We start from the raw sequence: 20,888 nt of genomic DNA on the forward strand, positions 1-20,888 counted from the left end.
TGGTGGAGCGCGGCGCCGGTAGGCGGGTAGCTCGGCGTGGCAGGGACGAAGGGGGCGGAGCGTGAGAGTCGGACAGGAAAAGAAAAAGGAAAGAGGAGAGTCAGAGACCGACAACAAACGGTAAAGTCTTTTTATTTTAACATGTTTAACTTGTTCAGAAGGGCGCACGCCGGGTCAGGGTGGTGTCTAGTATCGATGTGCGTCCGATTTTGAAAGAATATATAAGTAGGGGTTATCCAGTTCCTTGAGAAGCCCACAACAACAATAAAGACTCCGAGTTCGAGGAAAAAGAAAGTTGAATCGCGGAATGCGTGCTCCCTGGCCGGCTGTGCGGGCTCCTGCTCTCCGCGGGCCGTGAGCTGGCGGCCAGTAACCCAGCGCAGTCTGCGGGAAGGGCGGGCTGGCTGTGCGCTGCCGGGCGGGGGCCCAGCCGCGGGCCGGGCTGCGGGGCGCTGGGCCGGGGGAGGGCTCCGCTCTGGGGCTGCGCCGCGAACACAGATGCCGAGTCGCGGCTCGGTCCGCGGGGGGGGAGACTGTACCTCAGCCCGCAGCCGCCCTGAAGGGTCTCCGTCGAACCAGCGTCTCTGCCGGCGGAGGCGGTTTGGGCGGGGCGGCGCGTGCTCGGCGCTCGCGGGACCCCGGGCTCAGATCGCCCCGGGGGGGGGGGACAGGGGGGCGGGCGGCGGGGGGGCGTTAATACAGGACACGGAGCAGCTCTCGGGCTTAATACGATTACGCGATCGAGGGAGTTTTTTTTTCTCTGTAAGCTGGGAAGGATTCACCTTCCGGTCAGGCCCCACTTCCGCATCTGCACTTCCGGCTCCAGCCGGCCGGGTGTCTGCGCTCAAGAGCTCCGCCAGCTCCTGCCTCCGTGTGTGACACACACACACACACTCTACCCTGGTATTGTTGCGTGAAGGTGACCAGCACGCTGTTCCAACACAAGACCTTCGTCACGCGTATTCCCTTCCCTCTGATCCTTTAAGATCGTGTGTACTTTAATAACAGCTGATGCAGTTCTCAATTATTTTCAGTGTCCATAAAGAATAGCTACAGTTATTGATTTTAGACAGTTTGGTCTTTCAAATCACAACTGTGTGTATTGTGTGCTTCCATTCTCCAGTTCAGGAGAAGTTCAGATGTTTTAACCTGTCCCTGTACTGATCTTGCAGTATTTAACACTGCTGACCTTTAACCCTAATAATTGTCACTCCAAACTTTTTTTCTGAGGACAAAAGAGGAGCAGGAAGCTCAGAACAGGCCAGTTTTGATAAGAAACTCAGAAAAGATCTCATCCACAATAGGAACAAATTTAACAATGGGCGTGTTGTTTCACATGTTTATACGTTACCTGCTCAAAGCATAAGGAATAAAATGTAAGACCTCAAGTTTAATAGGGAACTATGGCTTTCTGAAAGTAACTGAAACTAAGGGAATGATAGTAATAATAATAATTGTTACACTTATATAGCGCTTTTCTGGACAATCCACTCAAAGCGCTTTACAGTTAATGGGGATCCCCTCCACCACCACCAGTGTGCAGCCCCACCTGGATGATGCGACGGCAGCCATAGTGCGCCAGAACCCTCACCCTCCTCTCAGTGGGGAGGAGAGCAGAGTAATGAAGCCAATTCGTAGAGGGGGATTATTAGGAGGCCATGATTGGTAAGGGCCGATGGGAAATTTGTCCAGGACACCGGGGTTACACCCCTACTCTTTTCGAGAAACGCCCTGATCAATGAGAGTCAGGACCTTGTTTTTTTACGTCTCATCCGAAGGACGGCGCCTGTTTACGGTATAGTGTCACTATACTGGGGCATTAGGACCCACGTGGACCGCAGGGTGAGCGCCCCCTGCTGGCCCCACTAACAGCTCTTCCAACAGCAACCTTTCCCAGGAGGTCTCCCATCCAGGTACTGACCAGGCTCACACCTGCTTAGCTTCAGTGGGTTGCCAGTTGTGAGTTGCAGGGTGATATGGCTGCTGGCAAAGGAAGATGATCACGGCAAATATAAAATTAAAGGATACCTTTGTTTAGAAAGGTGGGTTATAGTCTCGCCCTCTACACCTTCAGTATGAAAAATCTCAGGCTACAGAACAGATACGAGAGGGAACAGGGAGGGTGGGCTAAACGGGGAATTAGAAACGCTAGGGGCTAAACAACAGGCATGGACCATAGAGCGCTGTTTTCTACTCGTGGGTCAGGACAGGTCCGCAGTGTTGTGAGTTACCCCCTTCTCATGCAGAGAGCTGATGGGTTTCTGCCAGTGCAGAGGGAGCTGTTCTTGTGCGATTGCTGTCTGTTGGCATTAAAGGTGTAACGTTCTGACAGCGGAACTGCGTCCGGAGCAGCGTGAGGGGTGGGACTGTGCCGTGTGTTTCCCGGTGTGAGAGTGTGGTGCTGTGTCAGGCACGGGGGCGACTGCAGTCAGCCCCTGCTGTGCAACGCACGAGCAAGTCCAGTCAACGGTGGGGCAGGCGGGCGATGGCGAGAGTAAGAGGAACAAGTGCACAGCTCATGAATGTGAGGTCAAGCGAAGAGGAGAGGCTGGGCCAGCCCATGTTGCAGCGATGAATGAATTGGACGTCTTGCAGAGTAAAGGCCTGTTTTCCTGCTGTTTGTGTTGTAAATTCTGGTAACTGTATCGGCTGACATCAGTAGAAATGTTTTTCATCTTCGAGCCCTCCTAGTGTATTATGGAGCATGTCTTATTCTGTTCTTTTTAACTGAGATACAGCAGATGATTATTACAACTACATCATGGTGAACCTGTCATTCCAATTCTCATAGAAGTATTTGTGTTAATTTCTCAGTAAAGTGTGCCTTTGTAACTTTTGTCCTTTTCTCAGGATCCCTTACTAACATCTAAGAATGTTAAGATTGTTTTGAAAATCCTAATCACCATATTTATTGTAACATCCACAGCAATTCATTGTGTTGGCGGTTAAACACTGATATTACCAGGGGAAGCTGCTTGTAATCAGGAAATGTAGAAAAGGTGACCGTGTACTGGGAGAATTGTTTCATTATTTTCTCCTCAGCCCGGTTTGTAAAGGCCAGCATACTTGGGAAGATGCTCTTATTGATCTACTCTTTAGAGACAGCCAAAGCACTATTAAGGGAATAAACCTGATGGAACCATTGGGAGCTGAGACCACAACATAGAACATTTTCCTTTATTCTTTAATAAAGGTCAGGAACACGCCAGGTATTTCTACAGTAACAGGTCAGGAAAACGCCAGGTATTTCTACAGGAACAGGTCAGGAACACGCCAGGTATTCCTACACGAACAGGTCTGTAAAGCCCTTTTTGTTGCTGATGGAGCTCCATCAGTATTTGGTCATTGCTGCAGGTAGTTACATCGCTGTGCTCATTTGACACAGAGGCACCCCAGGGGCTAAGTGGCTCACAGCAAATCACTGAAGCCAAATGACTTTTTCCAGGTCGGTTTTAAGGAAAAGTGTTTTTCAATAATTAATCAAAAAAAGGACAATGTGGAATCCAGGAAATTATAGGCCAAGCATTCATACTTCTGTTAACAGGAGAGTCCTAGGAACGACAGTCAAATTAGAAGAGTGCTCAGTAAGAAGTGGCACTTGAAGAGGCGGCCGTTGTGGATTTAGAAGGTGAAGGCCTTAACATACTAAAGTTCTTTGAATAAATAGACAGATAATAACCATAAAACATCAAATATCCTGTCTTTGAGTTTCAATCTAAAAGTTGTAGGCGTCAAAGGTAAAGTTAGCACATGGATCAGAATGTGGTTAACAGGAAACAGCACATCATCTCCAGGGCGTACAATCTGGAGGGGTGTAGATATGGTCAGCTCAGCAGTCCCACTTGTAAACTACAGAGGAATTCGTTTAGGACCAAGGGCGTGAACTGTTTCTTTACACAGAGAGAACTGAGGATCTAGGATCGTCTTTTCAGTCAGATGTTTCGGGCCCAAACTCTGAATACTCTTTAGAATCAGCTTGATGAAATGTTAGTTTCACTCAGCTATTAAACACCCAAATGTGCAGGATGTGATAACTGTTCTTGTTCTGTTTGCAATTTTTCTTACACTCTAAATATGTCTGTATGACCACATTTCATATGCCTGAGTCAGCATTTTTGAAGAAAGCCTCTCTTTGTGAATTATATTCCTTGTCCCTTGAAGTAGAAGCTACTTCTTGGAGTCTCTGCTCCAAGTAAGACAACAGCTACTGTGTCTGACCTCTGCTGTACTTCGGTAAATCTGGAAGCTGTGTGAGTCTTTACATATACATTTCAGTTGCTGTGCTTGTCCAGTTTGCCATAAAAAATGCAGAGTAAAGTTTTCAGTCAAACCATTGACTACATAGTTACATAATCCATATTTCTTACCTTGATCTTGTAAAATTAAATTAAATAATGGAATGAAATAATTGGGGTTGTTTGGCTGCATTATATCGAGCTGTATTGAGAAGCCCAGCTGGTACAAGTTTAGCTAGTGATGTAATCTTGAACAGTGGATCCAGTGACAGGAAGTTACAAAGCACTTTTCTATGAACAAAACTGTTTATAATTGAATGTCTCAGTTGCTCTAAAGGAAAGACCCTCACTCAAACCTACATCAGGGAGGAAGCAGAGGAGATGATAGATAAATATGGGTTTTTGGAGACTGTTCTAGATTGCAGGTTAAGTTTGGGGCAAATATTCTGTTTTCCAAAAATGGCAAGAGGGTCTGTTTCTTAAGCAAAAATATTTTAAGGTGGATAATTCATTGCTGATCATGTTTCATCAGTCTTTTGTTGACTATGCTTCAACGTTTACCCTCATCTGCTGGTTTTTGAATTTGAATCTGGGGAGTAAGAACAAGCTGGGGAGTCTTGTCAAACTGTGTCAGAAAGTCACTGGTGCTGATCTAGACCCTGTCCCAGGTCTACCAGTTAGCAGTTGTGTGTAAAACATCTCCCATCCTAGAGGCCTTCACACATTTTGTTAATGAATTCCAATTACCCCCATCAGAACACCGATTTCCCCATTTAAAACCTGAGAGGTATAATTTTGCATTTATACCTCTGGCAATAAACATGCTTAACAAATGATTCGCTTGATCGTGGATATGTGTATTTTTATCTTTATGTTGTCTGCTGCTGTAAGACAAATTGCCCCTTGGGGATATTAAAGACTCTCTTTGTAATTTGTTAAGTTGTAAATTGTTTCTCAAAGTGAAAGTTCCATTGGCTTCCTTTTTGCATTGTACAAACACACTCAGTTCTCTTGCAGTATGCCTGCGAGTACGTTTGCTTGAGAAACGTTCTCCAGCTAGGAGGCTGTTTGCATTGCATTGTGCTTTATTCTGTTTGCGTCACATAACCACAGAAAACACTGAACAAGCCAGAAGGGCGCTGGCCTTCAGTGGCAACCTGTCACTGCAGAGGAGACGCTCAGTGACAGCTGGGGCACAATAACTGCACCCAAGCAGTAATACCAGACAAATGTCATGGTGCAAGTGTGTTGTCACTGAATCATTTGTAGGAAAACTAAACACTGAAATATCCTAGGGCTTTACTGAACATTTATTGGTAAGGCAAGCATGTTTTTATTAGATATTACAGTGAAAAAAATTTACAGTTACTGAACTAATTCATTTTAGTTTCACAATTACTCAAAAAATGTAAGACATCAAAAATGTTTTTAATCATCTAGGAAATGCTGCCTGCAAATGTCTCTCCTGTTAACATCTGTATAATGCGAACAGAATTCTTCACATTTTTTTGCGGAGGTTCATCTGAAGTCAGATGGTATTTAGATGCCTTGATCAACAACTGTTCAACATCACTTACCGGTGATTCTGGAAATGTTCTACATTTTGCTCCTTAAAACTAAATTGTTATTATTCATCATTTCTTGTTGCTAATGTTAGCTCAAATTATATTGTGCTTTAAAAATAATGCAGTGTGAGTGGTGTGGCACTGGGCAGCCCCAGCTTCTGTCCATTAATAAGTTAGCCCACGATTTATTTTTGATGTAGTGCTGTGTGCGTGGCATTACAGTGTGAATGTTTATCTGGCTGTGAGTGTATTGAGCTTGCTGGGCGTGTTTTTGTATGTTCATACAGATTTTATCAGAGTCTAAAACTCAACTGCTTGAGTGGAAAACTGAAAGATGAGGAAAGTGTTTGTGGTGTCACTTTCATGGTTTGACATTGGTTGCTGATCATTAACAAGCAAGAGGGAGTGCGTTTGCTAGTGAAGGTGGTCTGAGTTTGTTTGGTTGGAGCTAGATGCTGGTGCAGTAGCATTAGCATCAGAGGTTTCGTGTTATCGAACAGAACTGCACTTCAGTGTGCTGCAGATGTTTAAACCAGCCTTTTTGATGTTTCTGGGGTTCTGTGTGACTGTTTTCCTCTGAGGTTAGCAGTGCCCTTGCCAGTGTCCTGAACCCCTGCTTCTTTTTTGAAGATGGCTGCAATACGTAAGAAGTTGGTGATCGTGGGGGATGGAGCCTGTGGCAAGACCTGTCTTCTCATCGTCTTCAGTAAGGACCAGTTCCCTGAGGTCTACGTGCCTACTGTCTTTGAGAACTACGTAGCCGATATCGAGGTGGATGGCAAGCAGGTGAGTAACGGGTACCACCAGGCCCAGACCTCTGAACCGGGCCTCCTGCCTGCCAGCCGGAGCTCTGAACCGGGCCTCCTGACCGCCAGCCGGAGCTCTGAACTGGACCTCTGAACTGGACCTCCTGCTTGCGGGCGGGAGCTCTGAACTGGGCCGCCAGGCCGCCAGCCGGAGCTCTGAACCGGGCCTCCTGACCGCTAGCCGGAGCTCTGAACCGGGCCTCCTGCCTGCCGGCGGGAGCTCTGAACCGGGCCTCCTGCCTGCCGGCGGGAGCTCTGAACCGGGCCTCCTGCCTGCCGGCGGGAGCTCTGAACCGGGCCTCCTGCCTGCCGGCAGGAGCTCTGAACCGGGCCTCCTGGCCGCCGGCAGGAGCTCTGAACCGGGTCTCCTGGCCTCCTGTCTGCCAGGGGGAGCTCTGAACTGGACCTCCTTGGCCACCAGCGGGAGCTCTGAACCAGCCATCCACAACAGACCCCTAGAAACACAAAACATTATGATGTTCTTGAGATGCAGAAACGTAATTTAAGATTATGTTCCATAAGTTCCATGTTTCTAAAAGTGAGATAAAGAATTTTTCTCCACTACAACCAAGCGGTGTGTGTAGAAAGAGGGGGTTTTCAGTTGAATGGTGTTGCTGTTCTCACAGGTGGAGCTGGCACTGTGGGACACAGCTGGGCAAGAAGATTATGATCGTCTCAGGCCCCTGTCCTACCCTGACACTGATGTCATCCTCATGTGCTTTTCCATCGACAGCCCTGACAGCCTGGGTAAGTGAGGCCCTCCGTCTGCCTCAGAGCAGCAAGACGTCGCTCTCCCACTGCTGACCTGACGGAGCGTACAGAGAGCGGGGCTGTTAGCTCTGTCTCTGACATCTGAGATACAGAGCCAGTGTTAATATTCACTCTTGCTCATCAGTTTGAGTGGTTTCCACCCATCAGCTGACTGCCACTCGCAGAGCCTTTCTGACTAGATGGTCTCTGCAGGCTGGAGGTGATCGCTGCAGGGCCGTGCCCTGGCTGGACACTAGACCCTCGCAGGGCACGCTGGCGCGCAGTGTCAATCTAGAGACACCAGCCACCCTACCCAGCATGCCTTAGGGAGGTGGAAACAAACTGGGGCACCTGGAGAAATCCCTTACAGGCCTGGGGAACATGGGAACTCCACACAGAAGCTCCAGTCCACAACCCCGATCCAAGCTGTGAGGCAGCAAGGCTGGGATTTCACAATAATATAATTTACTTAGCAGAACAGACAGTGTGCGGTCTCCTGCAGCTCTCTCCAGGATGAGTAGTTTACTGTTGAAAAATGGATTGAAGTACGTTGCATTTAAATACAAAACCATTAAATTAACAAAAAGTCAGGTACTTAACTGAACAGAACTGAGCACATTGCAGATTAAGTGAAATGCTATTTAGGTGTTTGAAGAATGTGAAAGCCCTAGATGGCGATTCCTTAAGGTGTTTTGGAATTACGGCCTGTGTTCTTTTTTAAACTTCTTCACATTGTGTCTGCCATAGTTTAGCATTGTAGGCTCCTGTCTAACCGACTATGCTGTCTGACAGAAAATATACCTGAGAAGTGGACTCCCGAGGTGAAGCACTTCTGCCCCAACGTGCCCATCATCCTCGTGGGCAACAAGAAGGACTTGCGCAACGACGAGCACACGCGCCGCGAGCTGGCCAAGATGAAGCAGGTACGCTGTGCGCCATAGCTGTCAGTGCGCAGGGCCTGTGAGGGGCAGAGCACCTGCTTTCTGACATAGGAGGAGAAGCCATGCTTCCCAGCTGCAGCTAAGCTGAAGAATGCTCCACAGCCGAAACGCTGTGTCTCTTTTCTTGTCCTTTCAGCGTGGAATAAACCTTTACCTGTTCCTCTACAACTAATATCTGTCACAATCAGACTGGCTTTCCCACACTCGCCTTACTCTTCAGACTACACTGTAGCAATGACATGCAGGGAGAAATAGCAGCACAGGAAACCTGTTCATGATAGCGTACAAAGTCCAAGTCCAAAGGTGAAATAACAGCAAACAAAATTAAAATCTGCAGGTGGTACCGCTGACTGAAGTTCCTCAGAGTCGGTGCCGTTTCATGTTATGTTACCAGTGTGTTTTGTATTTGCTGTCAGTGTTCAGAATTCAGAATCACTAGTGTTTGTCTGAATGTCAGCTCTAAGAAAGGAAATGACTGGTGAAAACCGAACGTTGAACTTGACGGTGAGCGGGAGAAGTCGCGCAGACAGGGGTGCTGATCAGTCTCTTCCCTTTACCACCTCCAGGAGCCAGTGAAGCCAGAGGAGGGCAGAGACATGGCGAACCGCATCAACGCGTTCGGCTATCTGGAGTGCTCAGCCAAGACGAAGGACGGGGTGCGGGAGGTGTTCGAGATGGCCACCAGGGCGGCGCTGCAGGCCAAGAAGCGCGGGAAGAAGAACGCCTGCCTTTTATTATAGAGGAGAGGAAAAAGTGAAGAGGGAGAAAGAAAACCAGGCCAAGGAAAATGTACCAGCAAGAACCCCCTTCTGCCCCCCAGCTTCCTCCTCCATCGCTGTCCTGCCCCACTCCAGGTATGAGCTCATGCCTCCGCATCCGATCCTGCTCTAGCGCCAAACCAGAGGATCGTCTCTCCAGGAACAGCCTCCCTCTCCCAGATGGACAGTTGCCTTGGCTGATGAGAGGGGCTCCCTCACAGGCAGGCTGGACACAGAAGCAGTGGCTTGGTTTTCTTCAAAGGCTCGCCCTTAGTTTTAAACACTTGGCTTCAAAACAATTACATCTGCAGTGTTGTGTCATCGACAGAGAAAAGGTCCCCTGGAAACAAATGTCTATATAATGTTTTAAGTTTTGTTCCTCATGTCATCGTTTGTAGCCAAAATATTTTTGTGGCACTCATGGAAGTTGCTTACTGGGCTTTTCCTCAAAGCTGGCGACATGTCAGCTGCGCTCCAAGATACAGTGTTCCTGTTGCTAACGCAGCTGTTACTCTGGATAGGTATGGGGAAGAGGGCATTGTTTGAATGCTGTCTCTAGCGGCGGACTGGGTGACGAATGTTGTGCGAAACTGACAGGTGACGTCCCTTGGCAGTGTTAGTGGCAGAGGATGCTGTATCTTGAGTTGTGGATAAGTGTTTAAATTAACATTTCGCCATAAGTCCTCAGTCTTTTTTTCATCTGCAGTGTGGGACTAGTATTGTTTCGGTCATTACTGCCAGGGGCCCGCAGTGTAGACTGGTGGATCTGCATGTGCTCCTTGTTTCTGCCCCACTGTGTCTGTAGCACTGAAGCTCCTTCCTCATGGCATCTGCCTGCTCCTGTCGGGTTCAATTCCACAAATCTGTCTCATAGAAGCAGAGATACTGTTTTAAGAGCTTCAGCCACATGTAAAAATGACGACTATAAAGGATTTTGAACATTAACAGATGGGTTGTTAATAAGACTGAGTTTGTGTTGTTTAAAACTGGGGGTAACCCCCCTCTCCTCTTACCCACTGCTTCCCCTCCAAGCTGGGCAGGGCCTGCAACCAGTGCAACATCCTGGCATGAGGTGCCTGTCTGGCAGCCTGGTGTGAAGAAGCATAGCAGCGTATTTTAAAAGGACTCTTCGCAAACATTCCTGCCACCTCTGTCCTCCTTCACCACCTGTAGACCACTGCAGCAAGTTGTGACCTGCCGCTCTGTCAGGCTCCCTGTAGTCTGTAGCTTGTGAGCAGGCCCCACCCCTGGGTCTCGCCGTACACCGCGGCCCCTCGCTGGAGCGCGCCGAGCTGGTGTGTCAGCGGTTTCCGGAGGATCCTTCCTCACCATCTGTTCCATTGAATCGCCCCTCGGAGTCGTTCAAGTCAGTCTGAGCCACTGTCCCTGTAACCCCGGTGGGTTTGTGTTCTCGCTAATCCTTTGAAAGGGTCCCAGGATTGCATCTGGGATTTGAAAAGAGGGTTGAAAAAGGAAATAAGCTGGCGATTTTAATTCACGATTTAAACCCTGCCACAAAAAGATAAATGACACTGGACTCAGTCTGTAGCCCTGGGGTCACCCTCATTTCCTCCCAGAATATTGACAGTGATAGCTCTGTGTGAAAGGGCTGGGGGAGAGGGTTAATTGTTTGAGAATAGCAAATGATATGGGAATCTTGATAAAATCAGCCATGTGAACAGCGAAGGCAATAGGATCCCACTTGATAAACAGTAAAGGGGGCTGCATTGTCAGACTACAGAGGGTCATCCTGATGGAGATTCCAGTCTGGACAGTCTGGAGAGCTGGAAGACTGTGTCACACATTTGAGTTAAGTGTTGTGACTTGAATGACCTGTTTTACACATATTGTAAGACTTCTACCTAATGGGTGACTAGATATCCCTGCAGCAGTGGGTGAAAAACTGCGTACAGGTCCACAGTGCACAATGCATGAGCTTTTCAGCATGAAAGGAGGTGAGAGGGTTTTTCAACTGCCCATATCTATCTATATATATATGCATACAATATTACATATATATGTAATATTCTAGATTTTGGCTTTTTCCTTTTGGGACTGGATAAGATGTATTCACACCTGGTTTTGTTTTGCTTAGCCTACTTTCCTTTAAGGCCTTTGTGCTGACTGATGACGAGTTTCTGAGTACTGGTGAAAGCCAACACAGAACTTGGCAAATGTGCAGTTCAAACCCATCAGGATTGCAGTCGGCCTTTGTTAAGGAGTCTTTAAGGATTTCCAAAGAGGGGGGTTGACCTGCACATTTGCTCAGCGTCCTCCATTCGAAAATAAATGTCCTGTGTCCAAGTGATGGAGTCCACAGGGATGGAAGGTTAACTGAAAAATGCGGTGCTGAAACTTCTCACTGCGTTTCTTTGGGAATATGAAAACCTACCTAATTTATAAAGTCTGAAGTAAGTCAAGGTTTTTTAAACCGGTCCTGGTCACATTTTCCTGTCTGTGCTGGCCCAGGGGACGTGAAGGGGGCAAGTGTTCAGCTTCCTCTAGCTCTCACACGTACAAACCCTGCGCCTCCTTCCTTTTTTTCTGCTCTTGTACTGTATATTTAACCCTGTGTGGAATTCTACTGGCTTGTACTGTATCAGTAATACCCTCTTGCAATTCTAGAATCTTACCTTAAAAATGTAAAAAAGGAAAAACTAAATATTATATTAAAAGTACTTCTTTTTAAAATAAAGTCACGAGAGAAAAAGAATCTGCCGCATATAACTTTACCTTTTGTACAAATGCATCTTGGAATTTCCTCAGTCTGCTTTTAAAACTACTTTAAATAAAAATTGTTTTTAGGGTACTGAGTTTGTGCAGTGTCCTCTTTGATGCGCACTTGGACAGGGGCAGAAGACTGATCACAGTTATGGTCATGTCCTCCAGCAGCTCAAACACAGTTGCTCATGCTTGCACACACAGAGCTGAGATACACACTTGTTCAGTGACGCACGCCATGTGCATAAAGCTCAGATACACGCTTGTTCAGGGATGCACACTGCGTGTACAGAGCCGAGATACACGCTTGTTCAGGGATGCACACTACGTATACAGAGCCGAGATACACGCTTGTTCAGGGATGCACACTGCGTGTACAGAGCTCAGATACACGCTTGTACAGGGCGGCTGTTCCTTCACAGGCAATCACGCATCTGCGCAAATCATCCAAAGGTGTTTTTGCTTTAAAAAAATTTAAGCAAACAGTATGTCCAATTAAAATCAAGAGAACTGTCAACATTGTTTTTTTTCTAATTATCCAAAAGATCTGCTTTATTAATTAACAAATTTGTGTATTTTGTCTTTAATAGAAGGAAAACGTCAGCCAATGACTCTGCACAGAGAACAAAGTCTTGCAATTTCTATACGTTGCCAAACCAAACTGGTATAGAATTCCCTCAGTAATAACTCCATAACCCTGAATGAGAATGGGCCAGGAAACATTGAGACATTTTTCAGTTGACACAGGAAATACAATCTCTGGTGCACTTCCATTGTGATGCTCAAAACATATGTATCCCATTTGAGGATGTTAGCAATAGTACTGCTAGAATATTGAAAGACACCACACGTTGAAGACATTCAATCATTGCAGTGATTTCTAATTCCCTCACTGCTGGTGCAGAACAGCTGCTGGGTTTCGCCAAGGTGGGGATTCACTTGAGTGGCGAGTTAAGTGAGTCCACTAAATATGTGTAAAAATTAAATCTTCTGGGGGTTTGGGTTCCAGGAACAGGTTTTAGTTATTTTCAGTATGGAAACCACATCAAACATAAAAACAACGAAGTGCCATTCGGGGATCTATAACAAAGTTCTCCTTTAATTCACAGTCTACTATCACTCGAACAAGATGTAATCCTGTAGAACTCCACTCTTCAAACAAAACAGCTCCCTACACACACCACGAACCCTTGTGCTTCGCATATCCCCCCTCTTAAGAACCGCCCCTGCTGCTGCATTAAATACCAAACCTTAATTAAATAACTTGCTTCTTAAATGAACACTACAAATCCCAGTCCTACACTTGTAAAGTGCTTTGAGACACTGTGGGATGAAAATGCATTACAGATTTACATTGAACATGAGATGAATAATGGTATTAAGATCCCAACTCTAAAAGGTCACATCCGTTCAGGAGCCTGAAATTTACAGGAAGGACCGTGAACAGTGCAGAGTAGTGACTGCTGTCTTCGTCAACAGGTTTAACTAGCTCTACATTCTCTGCGTGCACTTTGTTCACTTCCAGGTTACTGCAGTACAAGCACTGGGTGCGCTTTATTTTTTTAGCCTGCCAGGCCAACTTTCCTCAGTCATACAGACCCGCATCAAGCCCTGCGCGCTGCGACATTGGCCTTCCTGTACAAGAAGACGGCTTCATCTCTAACCAATCAGAGGGCTCGAAAAAGCTGTCACGTAGAAGCAGAGCCAATCAATAACGAGAGGCGGACTTTCCTTTTCTTGGCCTATGGTGTCCGCGGAACTCTTAAAGGGAAATGTCAGATCCAATAGGAAAGCGGCGCTGTGGACGCCCCGCCTGAGAAAAATGTTGATTGATAAGGCTCTTACCCAATCATATGTTTTATAGGAATGGACCCAAAGTTTTTGGACCAATCAGCTGCAGCAGTCTGCCTATCAAGCTCCGCCCCGGTAGATGGCCATTTTGTTTTGGACGTAGAGCGAGACGGTTTTTCCAACATTTCTAAAAACATGTTTGTTTATTCATAACTTTAACCCTTGGCGTTTCGGAACAATCTTTCAGAAGGTATGATTTCTGTTCCTTTGACGAGATTTTTCATTCTAATCGGCTCTCCTTTTCGAGCAGCGAGTTAAAATAACGCTGTGTCTGGAGACCCCGGAGGTGCTGTTTACGCAGGTAGACGTTGGGCTCGTTTATAACTGACAAATCCCGTTAAAATGTTTTTTTTTAAACCGAAACCGCCGTATTCCTCATATCAACAAGCGCGACAGAATTGGTTAACGCTGTATTTCTGAATCGCAGCGAAAGAAATGATTCTAATGTCGGTAGTTCAGTGTTGTTCAGCGGTGTCAGTGTGTTGCAGCGCCATTGAAAGCGCCGATACTGTGGTCAGCACCTGTGTGCCGGGGCTCTGGACGCGTACACTTCACCTCGGGGGATCGATGGGATGTAGCTTCACCGACCGATTGACCGACTGTTTCTTCAGTAGCGTCTCTGCTTCTCATGGGCTGCCGGTTAGCTGCTGGGACCCAGGCGGCCCGGAGAGCTGCGCGGCCTCGGTTGTCCCCTCCTGTCGGTTACATGTCGTATAAACGAGCACGGCGTGGTCACGCCTCTTGAGCTCGGATCTGAAAGACTTGGCGGCGGGGGTGAGCTGGGTTGATTAGCCTGCAGGAGACGCGTGTGACCCGAGCCTCTAGCTCCCGGTGACAGAGGCAGACTCGTGTGTCCGGGTCTTCTGCAGGGCGTGGTGCTGGTCCAAATGACTCCTCTCTCTCCCCCTCAGGACAGCGAACCTGGTGCGGGGTGCCGAGCTGTCTGTGTGCCAGGTGGCCGGAGCGGGATGGACTACGAGAGGCGGTAAGATGATGAGGGTAACAGCTGCAAACACACCTGGAGGGACGCAGCGCAGGATTGGAAGGAAGTTCTGCCTGCACAGCCAGGGGCCCGGCTGTCTGCTCGTGTTATTAATGCCAGTGAGCAGTTAGAGAACTAACTGTGCTTCTTACTAGATTAGGCTTCGCCAAGGTCCTTAAGCAGAAGACTGATTGCATTATACAGCGCATAGAAGCCTGGGCTGGTGGTTAAAATAAAGAGTTTGCTCTCGTTATCGTCACGTCTGTAGCCAGGTCACTGTGATATCGCGTGCTGAGCTGGTGTCTGTGCGAAGAAGTCTTCTCTTCTGACTTGGAGACCAGCTGAACTGAAACCCGCCGGAGCGGCTCCCGTGGGCTCGGACCGGTCTCCGCCGCGCGGCCGCGCTCTCACCTGCTGCCTCTCCTGTGCCCGCAGGGGCGGGCGGGGGGACCGCCTGGGCCGCTACGGCAGCGACCTCCAGGACCACGACTACCGGGACATGGACTACCGGGCCTACGGGCGGGACGAGCCCACGGGCCTGGGCTTCGAGCCACTGGAGCAGGAGGAGCACCCCTTCCCCCGTGAGGACAGGGGGTTCCGCCGGGCCGAGGACTTCCAGCGCTTCCGCAGGGAGGAGCGCGCCCACGAGTGCGAGCTGCTCGGCAGCGAGTACGAGCCCTTCGAGCCCCAGGAGCGGCCCAGGGAGTACGAGCCTCGCAGGAGGGGCTTCCGGCCCTACGGCCGGCCGGGGGGCTCCGCGGCGGAGTACGGCACCTCGGAGCTGGAGGAGGAGAGCTACAGCGGCCCCCCTGCGCAGGAGGAGTATGACGAACTGCACCCCGAGGACCCGGAGTTTCAGGGCCCGGACGACCAGCAGGTGAGGTCTAGGTCCAGCGTTAACGCGGCACGGGCAGGTGACCAGGTCACCCTAGACGTTCAGCTCTTTCGCAGACTGCTGCAGCTGTTCTCGACGTGCGGCACGGGCTTCAAATGTAAGCTTAGCGACTGAAGTGCGAATGAATTAATTGTGAGCTTGTCGTGTGTAAATCTGTACCTGGCAGGAGTTCCCAGAGGCTGCCGTCTCCGGCCTGGCAGGGGGCCGGGGATCCGAGGGGTACCACGCCCGTGATGCTCTGGAGGAGTCGGCGGGCTTCCCTCCTGACCCGGACTTCCGGGACCAGGACTACCGCGCCGACTCGGGCGAGCAGAAAGCCAGCAACATCATCATGCTGAGGATGCTGCCTCCTGTCGCCACTGTCAACGAGGTAAGCAGCCCCGCGCTGTAGGACGTCTCTCCCCAGCAGCGCCGTCAGCAGGCAGTGTCTGGGGATGCAGATGTTGATTAAGTACCACAGAGGATCTGATTCTCCCTTTTTTCTTTTTCTTGTCTCTTGTTCTTTTCTCGTTCGTTTTTGAATTAGACACTGTAGTGTCCACCGCGAGGTGTATGTGATCTCTTTTTGGTCTCCGATTTGTTTCCATCTCCTCCCCTCTGGGGCTGGGATTTAAATACGAGGATTTAATTCTTTACAGTTTGATGTTAATAATGCTGTCCGTGTCTGGGGTCAGGATCTGCCTTCATCCCTCTGCCTCCCCTCTGTTGTTGCAGATCCGCTCCCAGCTGCAGGAGCAGGGCATCCAGCCCAGGGAGGTCCGGCTCATGAGGAACAAGGCATCAGGTGAGCCTGCACTCCACAGGGTCTCCCCTCCTCCCCCCGCCCTCTGCTTCCCCTCCTCCATTCTTTGTGCTGCTTTCCCCGGGAGGCTGGGCTGCCTCTGTCTGTACACCAAGCCACACGGGATCCGTCCCCAAGACGGGCCTGGTACACACCTCCCCACACACCCTCAGACAGCAGAGCACACAATCGCCCCCCAGCAAGGGCATAGGAGCTCTCCTCCCAGCAGGAGAGACCCCATCGTAAGTATGCCCGAGCACCTCGGTGTCTGTGTGGTCGCGGTGTTGCTGCAGTGTGTATCTCGCCCTGGTCTACAGAAGAAAGACCTTCCTCTCCACCGTCTCTGGGGGAGCCTGAGAAGTCAGTGATAGTTTCTATTGCATGTAGGTACAGAAGGCGGGGACTAAAAGAAGGACCAATTTCTTTAAACCATTCCGTTGAGATGCTTTAGCATTAGGAAACTCATCAGAATCAGCATAGTTTCGAAGCCTGATCTGCTCGTATCTTAAGTGGCTTTGCACGACTGTGTCTGGTCTGTTCTGAGACTGCATCTGTAGAAAATAATTTCTTGAACTGGCAGGTATTTCTGTTCCTACTGGTCACAGATTTCCAGTGGTGATCAAGGCAATGTGCTATAGAAAATGTATTTTTTTCCAGTTCTATTTGAAATACAAATCACAGAACTACAGCAAAACTCCAGTTCAGGATTCTCCCTCTGGCCGGCTTGTGTTGGTGCCTCCGGCTTGCAGGCTGTACAGTGACCTGTGCAGAATGGGCTGCGGGCACAGCGTGGTTATCTCCACATTAAAATCTTTCAGGATAAAAAGAAATCTGTCAATTTGAAAGTAAAACTTGGGATTTTTCATTGCTTTTATTTTGACATAACGAGGGAGAACTTGGAATTCGGACTGACGGTGGATTTTCCCTGTGATGGATTAAACTCAAGTCGGCTGTACTTCCTCTGTCTGTGACTGAGGCTGTGACTGTGTCAGACAAGCAGAGCTGTGGGTTAACAACGCAACATGAGGGATGCACACCTAGGCTTAGAGTAAGCTTATAACATGTCTACAACGCAAGGAGCAGGGAGAAGTTAAGTGTAAAAGAGGTTCCAGATGTGGAGTCTGTTTCACGTTTGTGTCCTCACATTAACCTCTTCCTGTTCCCATTCAACTCACACACTGGTGCAGCTCCTCTCTAACCTTGATGAAATAAGTTGCCCCCCCATGAATCCAACAGTCTCAAAGAGGAAATTGGTCCAGTTTAATGTCAAATCTCAGGCCAGTTTAGTCCCTTTCTTCTGGTTCTCAGACATCCTGACCAAAGCACTGATTCTGCAGAATCCGTGTCCACGAGCGCTGTGTGCAGAAGATTGGGCAGAAGTGTGCAAGAATGTAGAGTGTGGGTTTGCCTTTCTGTCTGTGTGTGCGAGTGAGTGGATTAAAGGAGAGGAATGAATTTATAAGGAAATGCATGTATGAGAAAGGAAAATTTAATTCACATTCTATTCCATCACAACAGAAGTCTTATTATCAGAGCTCAGAATGCAGATGGGGGTTTATTGAAAGCCTACATTGAAAACTCTGAGTTAGTTTAGAATTTACAGTAACCCAGTCTAGTTAATATCTGGGACAACAGGCAGTAGTGTTTGTGGAGGTTTAGAATGTAGAAACTAAAGTTGTTTTTTTTTACATTTGAGGCTTAGGGTGGTGAGGCCTGGTAGGAGATCCAGCCAGTTAACTGGTTCTGCCAACAAAAACTTTACCCTGAAAGGCTTCTAAAGCTAAACATGAGTGAGGAGATAACTGCAGCACAGCGCTGTGCTGATCAGAGCGAAATTGTCTGCCAAAGAAGGCATGTGGTAGCGCAGATAACGAAGAAGAATAACATACAGCAGAAGAAGTGAGAAAGTGAAATAATATAGTACACACAGACTCAGGTGCCCATCTCAGTTTCCGAAGAGAGCTTCCAGATTTAGCGGCCCAAGCTGTGTTGTTTTAAGTGCCATTCTGCCTGTAGTTGTTCCCTGGGTGCCCTGTGGCAGGTGGGGAGGGCAGCTTCTCCTGTGGATGCCTGTGCCCGTGTGTGTTCTGCGTGCCTGTCTGCCTGGGCTAGGGCGAGAGTGAGTGCGGACAGGGCAGGGCAGCATTGGCTCTGACACTAACACACTGCGTATCTGTATCTGAATGCTGTATCTCCAGGTCAGAGCCGAGGATTCGCCTTCGTCGAGTTTAATCACTTGCAGGACGCTGCGCGATGGATGGAGACCAATCAGGTCGCTTCTCACTGCTCACTACAAGTACCCCTCCTGCTCACGCTGAGCCCAGACAACATAACAGACCTGGGGGGGGTGCCGCTGGGCAGGGCAATGCCTGGGCCACACGGGGGGGCAGGGGGCGAGGTTCTGGGCGCTGCTGTCCAGCTGTCACACCTCATGCACAGCTACACTCCAGCACCACACCTCCGCTGCGCTGTGTGTGAACCCCAGGGTCCGGGGGCTGCTCTGTACTTAGAGGTATCAGTAATGGAGAAAAAGGTTTTGCGTCCTTGGAAATGTCTTGGAACAGTTATTACTGGGTTGGAGAGAAGAGGAGGCCATTAGATTGTCTTTGCACCTTAGGATTCCTCATATGTTTTTGATCTGTTGACTTCTTCAGGGATCACTGAAACCTCGGACGCTGATTATGTAGTTTGTTTAAACATCCAAAACTATTCTGAAGCAAAGCACTTTCAGAAAAAATTTATTTCTTTCCATTGTAAAACATTGGCACTTAATCCTCCTGCGTCTAGTTTCCTTGATGTTCTTGAGTAAGTCATTTGGGTGAACTTGATTCCTGTACGGAAGGCCCTGCTGGGGTCGAGATGCACTGTAGTACAGGTGATTTTTGGCTTCTTCCATGCCAGAATGGGAAGCACACTTGACTGCTGTGAGTGTAGAAACAGGTGTGCAGAGTCTCGCTGTAGCTGGTGCGTGCACGCTGTATGAGTGCCTTTTAGAGAACCTTACAGTCGTACTTATGTTTCTCCAGGTTATTTAAACTTTTTGGGGTCTTCATGCTGTTGTTGACTCCGGCCTGTTGCTGACACTCACTGGAGCTGCTGCATCACAGGTTGCTCTGTTTGCTGTCAGTCGTCAAAACAGAACACAGCTCTCCAGCCTGCGGGCAGATACAGTATACAGGTCCAGGGCAGCACTGCTCCATAGCTTGTGCAGAAAGGGAAAGCAGTGGTGTGGATCAGGCATTGTCCTCTTTGAACTAACCGGCAGGTGCACCCTTTCTCTAAACTATTTTAACTTAAACTGAAAAATCAAATAAATGTAAAAAACAGTTTTCATTTGATCACTGATCACATTTATCATTACCGCTCTTATGATGATGATGATGGGGAAAGAAAGGAACGTTCCCATTGAATGCCACAGAAATGAGTGTTTAAGGATAAGCCTGGTCCCTGCCTGCCCGTGTTCATGTTCATGTTTTTAGCCGATGGGGATATTTTCCAGATCCTTAGAATTTAGTAATCTGTTGTGCGACCTCTTTTACCCCAACCACCTTTCTCTTTTCCCGGGAGTCAAGCTCCTCGGACATGCAGGGTCAGATTTGTTGGTAGATGGAGCTGGTTCTGGGACAGCAAAGTAGTGACTATCCTGTGGCATCCTGCAGCATTAGAATAGGATGGTTATTTGGGGCGTTTTTTTCCCATCATCCACAGCCACTCCAGAGTCTTTCAAAACTTACATATGTTGTCATTTGTGAATTTTCACTTGGTAATTTACTCCTATATTACCAGCCCCATCTGTCACTCTCTATCACAAGGTAGGCCAGTAGAGGAGCAAGGATTGTAAATGAGATTGGAGAACAACAGTTTATCAGTATTTATTTACAGACCAACCTGCATATAAGTCTGCAGTTGAGGGTCTGTCCGTTTTGCACTGTGTGACAGTAGCAGGTGGTTGTTGGTTGGTTCGTATGAGCTTTGTGTTTGTGCTGCTGCTTGCTGTACTGAGGGGGTGCAAGTGCAGCAGATTCCTTGAGCGTGTTGGACGAAACAGTGACGAGGAGGAGGGTCTGATTCACCTGCTAATGGCGATAAGGAGTTACGCATGGCAGGAAATCGCCTCCCCTTCACTTGTGCATTACTGTCACCAAAAGAATTACTTTGAATGGAACAAAAGCAGTTTATCTTGCATTAATCTGTTTCTTGTCAGTGAGAATAAAAAAATATTGTGAACCCAAAGCTTTTGATAGACCCAAAATAAATACTGTATCCGTCTAGATATCTTGCAGGGTTTCAGAGAAAATCAAGATACCAACATACTTCATCCATCTGAAAGCATTCCACAGAACTGTGAACATGATGGAAAATGCTAAATGTATCCAAAACTGTATTCTTTTTTTTATATATATATAAAACTGCAAGGCATAATTTTTCCTGATCAGGTTAGAATATGCTTTGTTTCAAATGTGTGGAACCCTGTTCCAACTTGGGTGGCTGCATTTTTTCTGTAATATGTTTTAATAATTTAAAACGTCCAACAATTACTTCCTTGTTCTACAGCATGGCACTGTCCAGATTAGCACTAAACTGTTCCCCTTCCAGACACCTC

At 48.0% G+C, this 20,888-nt stretch overlaps 2 protein-coding genes and 1 long non-coding RNA gene across 6 annotated transcripts in view; 2 read left to right on the forward strand and 1 right to left on the reverse strand.

Moving 5' to 3' along the window:
- On the forward strand, positions 1-11,864 carry rhoaa (ras homolog gene family, member Aa). 2 transcript variants are annotated; one of them, XM_088623572.1, is made up of 5 exons: positions 1-120; positions 6,431-6,586; positions 7,233-7,353; positions 8,149-8,279; positions 8,864-11,864. In XM_088623572.1, the coding sequence occupies exons 2-5, from the start codon at positions 6,431-6,433 to the stop codon at positions 9,035-9,037; spliced, it is 582 nt and encodes a 193-aa protein (XP_088479698.1). In that variant the 5' UTR covers positions 1-120; the 3' UTR covers positions 9,038-11,864. The 2 variants fall into 2 exon arrangements, with proteins under 2 accessions (XP_088479698.1, XP_088479699.1); XM_088623573.1 differs by lacking the exon at positions 1-120 and adding an exon at positions 3,271-3,295.
- Positions 5,529-14,538, reverse strand: LOC148673898 (uncharacterized). 2 transcript variants are annotated; one of them, XR_015932881.1, is made up of 3 exons: positions 14,183-14,538; positions 6,662-7,061; positions 5,529-6,628 (listed from the first exon to the last, which is right to left on the reverse strand). It is a non-coding gene; the product is annotated as an uncharacterized LOC148673898 (long non-coding RNA). The 2 variants fall into 2 exon arrangements; XR_015932876.1 differs by having other exon boundaries at positions 5,529-7,061.
- rbm10 (RNA binding motif protein 10) overlaps positions 13,691-20,888 on the forward strand; it is a 19,201-nt gene continuing 12,003 nt past the window's right edge. Inside the window, exons 1-6 of one of the 2 annotated variants that reach the window (XM_088623566.1) lie at positions 13,691-13,817; positions 14,539-14,612; positions 15,045-15,486; positions 15,671-15,874; positions 16,219-16,288; positions 18,484-18,557. In XM_088623566.1, the coding sequence (XP_088479692.1) occupies positions 14,596-14,612; positions 15,045-15,486; positions 15,671-15,874; positions 16,219-16,288; positions 18,484-18,557 (807 nt within the window). In that variant the 5' untranslated portion in view covers positions 13,691-13,817; positions 14,539-14,595. Of the gene's footprint in view, positions 13,818-14,538; positions 14,613-14,877; positions 15,487-15,670; positions 15,875-16,218; positions 16,289-18,483; positions 18,558-20,888 lie in introns of those variants that run through there. The other variant, XM_088623567.1, reaches the window with a different exon arrangement.

This window comes from Lepisosteus platostomus, chromosome 3, assembly GCF_059453375.1.
Source record: "Lepisosteus platostomus isolate fLepPlt1 chromosome 3, fLepPlt1.hap1, whole genome shotgun sequence".
Lineage (NCBI taxonomy): Eukaryota > Metazoa > Chordata > Actinopteri > Semionotiformes > Lepisosteidae > Lepisosteus > Lepisosteus platostomus.